The sequence below is a fragment of the Lampris incognitus genome, chromosome 6, assembly GCF_029633865.1.
Source record: "Lampris incognitus isolate fLamInc1 chromosome 6, fLamInc1.hap2, whole genome shotgun sequence".
NCBI lineage: Eukaryota > Metazoa > Chordata > Actinopteri > Lampriformes > Lampridae > Lampris > Lampris incognitus.
Genome location: NC_079216.1, coordinates 53,713,382 through 53,724,157, shown reverse-complemented (window position 1 = coordinate 53,724,157; position 10,776 = coordinate 53,713,382). Strand labels below are relative to the sequence as shown.

General features: G+C 46.4%; 1 protein-coding gene across 1 annotated transcript in view; it reads left to right on the top strand.

The window, feature by feature from the left end:
• The first annotated feature begins 1,317 nt into the window (after positions 1-1,317).
• The window catches only part of LOC130114580 (protein O-mannosyl-transferase TMTC2-like), a 76,819-nt gene continuing 67,360 nt past the window's right edge, over positions 1,318-10,776 (top strand). The window contains exon 1 of the mRNA XM_056282442.1: positions 1,318-1,400. Within this exon, the coding sequence (XP_056138417.1) occupies positions 1,318-1,400 (83 nt within the window). The remainder of the gene's footprint in view (positions 1,401-10,776) is intronic.

Below are 10,776 nucleotides of genomic sequence, written 5' to 3'. Positions count from 1 at the left end.
GACTGAGCGGCGCTACAGCTGAGATCACGCAACGTGCGCCCTCTACTGGTCACTGTGAGCGCGCCCTGCCTTCAAGCTGCTCTATTTAATTATATATTCATTCATTCATTCATTCGCTCGTTTGTTTATTCAGCTATTTGACCGAACAGAAGACATAAACAGGCATGCCGGCCGTGTTTTTTCCTCTCTCTAAATGTTCGATGCCGATGTCACACGGTGATGTGGGCAACATTTCCCTACAGTTCTCCCTCAATATTGTAAACGATATATGCAGTCTTGTATTTAATAGATTGCTGTTGTATCCGTTTTATTCTGTGGGGATTTCTTCATTTACTGTTTCAATTTCTGTCGTGTATTTTGCTGGTATTGATTCGACTGTCAAATATTTTTTTTTACATTTTAATAATCATCACCATTTTAAACTATTAATTAGTATTATTAATTAGTATTACTGTTATAATAAGTATTGTTGTCATTATTGTTATTAATTATTAATATTGTCTAATATTGTTATTATTATTGTTGTTGTTGTTGTTGTTGTTGTTACCCAAAGTAGCTCGCAGGCTAATTTCCAGACAGGGCAGTTGGTTTCCTGGATAAGCGGAACCAACACGCAGCTGAATTAACACCTGGCGTCGCCTGCAGCTGTTATTCTCTCGCAGACCTTCCTCTCCTACTACTGTGCAGCAGCGCCGACAGCCGCTACTCTCCGCTCTGAAATGGCCAAACACAACAACAACACAACACGGCCGCTGTCTCAGCAGGACGCTCCCCAGCACACTTCACATGTACTCACGGCGGTTTGGAAACCGCACCGTATGTGCCGAGTGTCCGCCAGTCCGCTCTTATTGAAATGAAAGCCCAGCATCATCCCCCCCCCCTCCTTCTTTTTCATTTATCCTCTTCGGGGAGGAGGGGCGACGCGCATGCGCCTTGGGCTCCCAACCGCATGCGGCTCAATCACGACGTTCATCCAAGCGAGCGACTCCGGCGTCCGTCCGCAGACGCTGTCAGGGACTCAGGCAACGCCGGTCGTGTGGCTCCGCTCCCCGGACGCGTGAAAAGCATTTCCCCTCCTCCGCAACCCCGACATGGGTTAAGTTATGAGGCGCACCCATGGATTATCCACTCTCTGCTTTTGCGTGGACATGGGGGATTCGGACTGTTTTGGGCAGACGCATCTTGACTGAGACGGGGACTTGAAGAGAACGGAGATCGGATTTGGTCTCCTGACGGTGCTCGTTCGTGTTCCCTTCCTTTGTTTTTTTTGTTTTGTTTTGGGTTTTTTTTTCCTTCTTTTTTGGTGCGCGTAAAGAAATGATTGCAGAACTGGTTTGCAGCGTCGTGGCTCTGGTTCTCTATGTCAACACACTGGGCGCCGATTTCTGCTACGATGACAGGTACTTGAATGAGCCGCACCGGAGCCCCATTAAGTCCCCATACAGCAGCACACTCAGCAGCCGGCTCAGCAGCCCGTGGTGTTGAGGACACACGAAGTGCTGCCCCGTGGCTATTTGCGCTCAAATTCAGACAACACTCAAAAGATTAGTTCACAGTAGTAGCACAGAAAGTCAGCTTTATTGGCAGAGTATCATCATATTTCAGGTATTTGACTTAGACTACACATAGCATACATATGTACACAGCAACATGTAAGAGCAGTGCGGATTAATGAAGAGCTAAGTACGAGGTTGGATACCAACAACTGATTATAATAAGTATGACATGTAAAAACTATGAGTGCAGGTCTAAGTTAGTATGAGCAATGTCAGGTTTGTCGCAGAATAGGGGTGTGCTATAAACTATGATAAGACCGCTTAGCGGGAGGCATGTCATGTTGCATAGTAAATAATACTGCAGAGATCATGTAAACACAGTTGCAAAGACGGGTGTTGCTTTTTTTTTTGCACGAGTTAGTAGCTGCACTTGGTACCGTAGGTGCAGGAGTGCAAATTGGATGACAGTGAATGTGGCATGGTATCAAACAGTGGTGTGTGAACCAGAGTGCAAGTATGCAGCTCCCTTATCTAGGATGGATGGGTGGATGGATGGATGGAGGGATCGATGGATTGATTGCATGCAATTTTTCTGTCCATTTGTTGCAGTGACGAGCTGGCATGGCACTTCCTCAAAACTTAACACAGTTCAAGTTATTAAATCACGTTGGCAGTAGAATGAAGGGGTGCCACACTGCAACGACAAATAGGAAAGCAATAACTTGGTGGCATTAATTACCTTAATTGATTTTTCCCTCGTCATTAACTCTGCTCGAGCATGCTTTACGTTTCCTTACGGGCTTCTCAACTCTTCAGATCCATGCGAGGATTTTTACGAAGACAAAAACAACCAGCCTTTGGAAAGAAGCCTCTTTCAATAAATAATAGATATTTTTTTTCTCATCTAAACTTCACGATCCTGATCACCCGTTTAACAGGGGAATTTTGGCACATCACGTAGTATAGTTGGGCTGCAGCTAAGCTGATTTGCCCCTCGCTGGAGAGGTGGGTAAATAAACAACTAGTGTGTCCGACTTACTCGTATGTCCTGGGTAAAGGTCTTGCAGCCTGTGTGGGTCTGGGCATGTTGTTATTTCTACTTTAGTTTGCGCTTTGGAAATAATTGAGTATAAACTGGAAGTCATTTGCCAAAGCTGGTTGTTGTAGTGCTCATCACATTAATGAACGAGTACAAAATGGTAGGTTTTTTTAATGCATAATTATTGAACATGCCGGTTATTTGCCTCGTTTTCTGGATATTGCAAACCAAACAAGCATAATTTTATTTTCTTCCATTGATAAAAATGCATATGGACTGCATATGCATTGAAACGGTGCAGCAGTTTCAGGGTGTCCGCAGTAAAGCGAGGCTAAAAGCTGCCTTTTGCGTATTGGAAGGTTGAATGACAGTCGTAACTTTTAACTTTCCTTATCTGTGCACCGTCATGTAAGGTCACGGGCGCATTTATTTTAGCGTGACACGCGGCCTTATGATTTCCCCCAAACATTTATAGACGCCTTTGTCATGCCTGTCACGTGACGCCGCGGTCCAGCGGTCTCTCCAGGGGACAGGTTACAGCGCCTCTGATCATCTCCTCCCATACGAACTGATGCAATCGTGCCGTTTTACCAGACATAGGCCTTATGGACATCTGGTAGAGTCCACGGATATGTGACGGGCTTTGTGTGTGTGTGTGTCCCTCGACACATGTCCTGAGGGTATGGCTCGGCGAGCGGACATTGATAGCATGCGTGTGAGGCGGTTGTGTCCTTAATTACCTCACAACAACGCTTATGCAACACTTTCTACTCAACACATGCCCCCCCGGGTATTTTCCTGCCAAACGTTTCTATGGTTGAATTGCTACGAGAGAGCGTGGACTCCAGGTCAGGTGTCGGATCATCCGCCGTGAGGAGGGAACGATGGCGTTTTACGTCCCCAAACTGGCCGCGTTGCATTGTGGGGCGGCCGCTGCCGCTCTCTGCCGATGTAAGGAGATCGCTGCTTTGTTGATTTCGGCGCTCATTATCGCTCATTTTCGCACAACTCGGCGACTATCAGTTTGAATGTCGGGAGGGAAGGTGCCGCCTCATTAGTGCATGAAGACATGCGAGGACAGTGTTTTTCATCGGTACAGAATGATTATATGCCTCTAACAGATGTGACTGAATTTCCAAAAACAAGAAAACAAAACAAAAACCCATAAGATAGCAGCTTGCGCGGCAGCATCCCGGCCAATGCTCTCCCGCGTTTCTCATCTTGAAATATTCCGCCGCAAACATGTTTTTCATTACAGGCCATCTATCATCCGGCTTTATCGTTTTGTTTTGTTTTGTGTTTTTTTTTTTTTTTTTTAGCACCGAGCGTTTGGTTGAAACTTGCAATTAGCAGGCATCGGTACCGTCCCCTCAGGCTCCAGAGAGAGAGATGTGCTTAGTAAAACGGTCCAGGATACAGAGACATCAGTCTAACTTATTAATAGTCTGTTTGCATTGGAAAAAAATTACAGTGTGAATAATGGGGGGGGGGGGGACGCCGTGACGGAATCTATTGTGCTTTGCTACAGTACATTGAAAAGGTCGGTAATCTGCAGTTTACAGGGTTGCACCAACTTGCACCTATTGGGTTGCACCTACTTTACGGCACGGTGGCGCAGTGGTTAGTGCTGTCGCCTCACAGCCAGAAGGTCCGGGGTTCAAACCCCGGGGTTGTCCAACCTTGGGGTCATGCCGGGTCATCCTCTGTGTGGAGTTTGCATGTTCTCCCCCGTGTCTGTGGTGGGCTTTCTCCGGGTGCTCCGGTTTCCCCCGCCATCAAAAAGACATGCATGTTGGGGTTATTACTCCTGTCTGTGCCCTTGGCCGAGGCACGGCAAGACGAACCGGAGTCGGACCCCCGGTGCTGCACGGCGGCCGCCCACTGCTCCCAGCTACACAGCTAGGATGGGTTAAACGCAGAGTGTAATTTCCCGACGGGGATCATTAAAGTATATCAAAAATCACCAAAATCTAAGTCAAATCAAACCTGTTGGTGGTCGATCGTTCAGTTGGACCCACCGTGAGATTCTCCCCACACCCACTTCATTTACATGCGGTCGCTGCCCACCGACTTCCAAATATATTATTATAATGTCAAGAAGCATACTCAAAAAACCATCTTGTTCATGTTGGACTGATTCCCTTCTCAGTTCAGCACGCGTCTTAAGATTCTCTTCCATTCCAGTTATCCCAACCGCTTATCCTGCTCTCAGGGTCGCAGGGATGCTGGAGCCTGTCCCAGGAGCCATTGGGCGGCAGGCGGGGGAGACACCCTGGACAGGCTGCCAGGCCATCACACAGGGCTGACACACACACACACACATTCGTACATAGGGGCAATTTAGTACGGCCAATTCACCTGACCTACATGTCTTTGGGCTGTGGGAGGAAACCGGAGCACCCGGAGGAAACCCACGCAGACACAGGGAGAACATGCAAACTCCACACAGAGGAAGACCTGGGACAACCCCCAAGGTTGGACTACCTCGGGACTCGATCCAAGGACCTTCTTGCTGTCAGGCGACTGCGCTAACCACTGCGCCACCATGCCGCCGCATCTTAAGATATACAAATTAATTCGGGGTGTTTCATTAAAAGGTTTAATGAAACACCCCGAATTAATTTGGAATGCAATGCTTGTTAGGAGAATTAGATGTGGTTGCTGTTACTGCTCTGGAACATGTCCTGTCTGTGAGGGGCGGTAGAAAGAACCGGCAAAAAAAACAAACGAGTTGAGCATTTTTTTTTGGCACAGCATTGGAATATTGACACCGAGTGACCAAGTAAAAAAAGCCGTTAACACATTTGTGCATTTGTCGGGTGCGGCGAGATAGATAACGGACATAGATACCTTATTATGTCTGCACATAAGTCAAGTCACATGCTCGTTATCGCAGGAGAACCTGCTAGTCCGGCGATTACTCATTTATTTGAGTAAACTACACATTCTGCGCATACTAGTAACCAGAGTCGGCGAAAGGTCATCGCTAAAGGGGACCATCCACCCCAAAACAGAATTCACATATGCTTTCATAATTTTAACCTTAAGGCCGTAAAAGCTAATCCCACGCGAGGCGGCCTTTTGACCTTGTAGTCAGTCAGCACCCCTCCCTAGATAAATACGACAGCCTTGAAGAGTGGCCTGTTCCGCGGTGCCAAAGCACCCAGGGGAGCGCTCCCTCCCCACTCCTCTCGGACACACTCATCATTAGCACACACACAGCCCTGACACCTGCACTGGAAAATGGGACTCATACGTCAAGCATTTCATATCTCCGCCGCTGTAATCTGCCGTTAGGGCCATGGAAAGGAATGGGGGGATCCTGGCTATATGCTGGGGAGAGTTATTGGTCCAATCGTCTTCGGCTTGCGGTTGAGCCTCGCACGCCAGGCCCTTGCTTTGCAGTGCGAGAGCTGCAAAAGAAAAGGAAAAAAAATTGTTCAGGTGTGTAAACATTGTCAGCGTATTAGCCGTTTATTATCTTGATTGCCAGTGAGAAAATTTATGTTACAGACTCCCGAGTTTGAGCAATGATGGCTAGAAATTATAGTCCTGTTTACTTTGCCCGGTCGTTTGAAAAGCAAAATATTTTTCATTGCACGTTTTGCACCTTACATCAATTTTATTATCTATTTTCAGCGACGTTTGGGGTCATAAATTAAATGACATTTTTTCAGTATTACTGATATGTCAAAATTCATTATTTATTAACATCTCATTGTGTGATTATATATAATTATTTTGCCAGTCTGGTCACACTCCTGGTCTGGTCTTTGCAGGTCTTGTCACACTATATTCCCCTTAATGCGTATCAGAGAGGTCCTTAAGATAGTGTCTCACAATTTATTACAAGTAAGCAGCAAACTTTTTTTTTTTACAATAATAGTTTGTCATGCTGTTGCAGCACACTTTTTGGGCAGCAGGGTGGCCCAGTGGTTAGCACTTTCTCCTCACAGCAAGAAGATCCTGGGTTCAAACCCCAGGCCATCCCAGGTCCTTCCTGTGTGGAGTTTGCATGTTCTCCCCATGTCTGCGTGGGTTTCCATGGGGCGTCCGGGTGGCATGGCGGTCTATTCTGTTGCCTAGCAACGCGGGGATCACCGGTTCGAATCCCTGCGTTACCTCCAGCTTGGTCGGGCGTCTCTACAGACACAATTGGCCGTGTCTGCGGGTGGAAGGCTGAATGTGGATATGTGTCCTGGTTGCTGCACTAGCGTCTCCTCTGGTTGGTCAGGGCACCTGGGAGGGGGGAACTGGGGGGAACAGCGTGATCCTCCTACGCGCTACGTCCCCCTGGCAAAACTCCTCACTGTCAGGTGAAAAGAAGCATCTGGCGACTCCACATGTATCGAAGGAGGCATGTGGTAGTGTGCAGCCCTCCCCGGATCGGCAGAGGGGGTGGAGCAGTGACCAGGACGGCTCGGAAGAGTGGGGTAATTGGCCGGATACAATTAGGGAGAAAACGGGGGAAATAAAAAAATAATACATGCATGTTAGGGTTAACACCAAGTCTGTGCCCTTGAGCAAGGCAATGGAAAGAAGAGCTGGAGTTGGTCCCCGGGTGCTGCAGCTGCCCACTGCTCCTATACAACAGGATGGGTTAAATGCAAAGAACACATTTTATTGTAACCTGTACAATGACAATATAAAGTGGCTTTTGGCTGGCTTTTTCTTCTTTTCTATAACATGGTTGGAAACAGCAAGCCGTTTTAAGGTTGATTTCACCTCAGCGTTTTGAACCCATGCAGGTTAGCGTCATGTTATTGTTCCCTATCATGAGCTGATGGATGTGGTAAACTGACCTCGGCAGTTTCTCTAGCCTCATATTTTCTTACTAAGTTGACGTTTTTATCCAAAGCCACTTGCAAGAGAGACAGCAATGAGCAGATGTGTTTGCGTGTAGCTCTGCAGGCGTCTTAGAGCACCGAATAGTAATCATATCATATGGCCAAGAGCGCATGTCATGTCAAATGCAAATGGTGTAAAAGTGTGCAATAGGTAGATCACCAGCAGTAATGTAAGTGATCATAGGAGATTCAGATTACAACTTAGCTGGACAATGCCACAAATCAGTATAACAGTCATGCTTAGAGGCCATCTGTGGATTAAGGTAGGTCTGGAAAAGTAAAATGATATATAATCATATGATGCTGTAAGGCTGACTGTGAATGGATGTATGAGGGTTGTGGGCTATGATGAGGGACAGAGCATCTCTGGGAATGGTGTATGATTTATCTTGCTCAGACATGTGGACTGTGGCTTACAGTTCAAAAGGGTTAAAGAGGGAATGCTAGAGCGGGGCCGTTGCAGTTTCGATGATGTAGGCAAGTTCCTGATGATGGCAGAGGAACCACACACTGCTTCGTGCAATGACTTGGAAGTTTTTTTTGTCTTTATAAGTTCTCAATAAATAGGCAGGGGAATATGTATTGTGCATTACATGGGCGCAAGCACTAATTAATCCTTTGGTTAATCCCATTTCTTCACTCGCATAGTTCTCCTCAGGGTCGCAGGGTGCTGAAGCCTATCACAAAATATGGCACATTGGGTAAAGGGCAGAGAGAAACTCTTTGTCACGTTGCCAGTGTACAGACACAAAATCATTCAGACTCCCATTCATACGTATGAGCAATTCATCTGACGTGCATGTCTTCGGACTGTGGCAGGAAACTGGAGCGCCCACAAAGGAAAAAAAATGTGAAGTCCACACATAAGGGTTATGCTGGAGCAACCAGTGCTAACCACTAACCCATAGTTCGTGCCACCCCAGCTACACTGATGAGCCAAAACATTATGACCACCTGCCTAATATGCTGTTGGTCCTCTGTGTGCTGCCGAAACAGCGCCAAACCACCATAGCATGGACTCTACAAGACCCTTGAAGGTGTTCTGTGGTATCTGGCACCAAAACAATAGCAGCAGATCCTTCAATTCCTGTAAGTTGCGAGGTGGAGCTGCTGTGTATCAGAGTTTTTGGTCTGGCACATCCCACAGATGCTCAATCAGATTGAGATCTGGAGAATTTGGAGACCAGGGCAACACCATGTTCCTTAAACCATTCTTGAACAATGTGTGCAGTGTGGCAGGGTGCATTATCCTGCTGAAAGAGGCAATTACCATCAGCGAATACCATTGCCATGAAGGGAACTACCTGATCTGCAATGATGTTCAGGTAGGTGGCATGTGCCAAATTGATGTCCACATGAATGGCCGGACCCAGGGTTTCCCAGCAGAACATTGCCCTGAGCGTCACACTCTCTCCGCCGACTTGTCGTCTTCCCACAGTGCATCCTGTTGCCATCACTTCCCCTGTTAAATGACACACACGTACATGGCTATCCACGTGATCTAAAGGAAAACGGGACTCATCGGACCGGGGCATCTTTTTCCACTGCTCCAAGGTCCAGTTCCGATGCTCGCGTGCCCATTGTAGGTGCTTTGGATGATGGACGGGTCATCATGGGCACTCTGACCAGTCTGCGGCTACGCAGCCCCCTATGCAGCAGGGTGCGATGCACTGTGTTGTGACATATTACTCCCATAACCATTATTAAAATTTTCTGTAACTTGTGCCATAGTAGACCTTCTGTCAGTTTGGACCAGATGGGATAGCCTTCGTTGCCCTCGTGCATTGATTAGCTTTGGGCGCCCAATACCCTGTTGCCGGTTTGTGGTTTGTCGCTGGTCAGACCACGATTGGTAAGTACTCACCACTGCTGACCGGGGCACCCCACAAGTCTTGGCGTTTCAGAGATGCTCTGACCCAGTCATCTGGCATAACAATCTGGCCCTTGTCAAAGTCGCTCAGGTCTTTACTCAAGCCCATTTCTCCTGCATCCAACATGTTGACTATGAGAACTGATTGTTCGCTTACCATCTAATCTACCCAGACCTTGACGTGTGCCCTTGTTTGGAGATAGCGTTATTCGGCTCACCTGTGAGTGGTCATAGTATTTTTGCTCATCAGTTTATATGCCTTTTATGTGTATCAGTATAAAAATCAAACCAGTAGTCTGAAAGCACACTGCCCATTACTTGCCTGAAACATCCCATACCAGGGCTCCAGACTGTGACCGATTGGTTGCATTTTGCGACCATTTTTTTCAAGGTGGGAGTGTTCCCCCCCCCCCTCCAAAAAAAAGGTAGCACTAGTGCAACTGGCCAGTTAATGGATGTTTAGAAAAAAAGTAATTTCTTTTTTCACTGAGACTGTTCTGGTCTGACTTTGCCTTACAAACATCTACAATAAATCTAGTCACTGTAGAAATGGTACCAAGGCAACTATGGACAACTCCTGCAGGCTACTTATACCCCTCCCCATCCGAGTTGTTATAGCAACGTTTTCTCTTGTGTAATTTGCACATTAATTATTGCAGGTAGGCTACTAATAGCAAACACTAAAACTAACTTGGATGATAGCAGTGATTGGCGATGAAAGGTACTATCAAGCCGTATTTTCTACCAAGCACTTTTACATGCTGTTCCCAGTAACATTACAGCAGGCGATGCAGATGAGGCACAAGGGGAGAGACAGGATGAGACCGATGAGCCGGAAAATGCCACTAAAAGCAAGACTAGGTTAAAAGCTAGTATATGGCTGGACCACGACTACATTTAGAAAGCAGCTGTTTTTGGGCAACTCCATTTAAAAAAACGGCTGTTTTGATATCGGCTCCGTGAAGAGTGGCTGTACTAGACAGATGTTTTCAAACCCTGATTATACAGTTAAATAGCGGCAATTTATTATTTATGAAATAATCACCTGGCTACAATAGGGCTGTGTATTGATGAGAATCGGGCGATACAATACGTGTCATGATACGGGGGTTACGATTCAATATATCACGATATATTGCGATACTATAAGAAGGGCAATATATTGCAATTTCATAGGCTTGTGTTCTTTGTGCTTATGCTACTTCCTGTCTCAGTTTATGTTGTTGGGTTGGAGTGGAAGAGTCAAATGGCTAAAGGTAGATTACAGCACTGTTATCTAGCGGTCATGGGGTTACATACAACACAAAAGGTTTGTTACGAACCTTTACATGTAAACAATAAAAAATCGATATAGTGGTTTTGAGAATCGATACAATATCACAAAAGATAATATCGCGATACTCAAGTGTGTCGATATTTTCTTACACCCCTAGGCTACAATCACTAGAAAGTCTGGGTGTAATACTCCTTATAAATGCGCTTCAGTTACCACGAATTGTGTGAAGACGCTAATAATTTTCACTC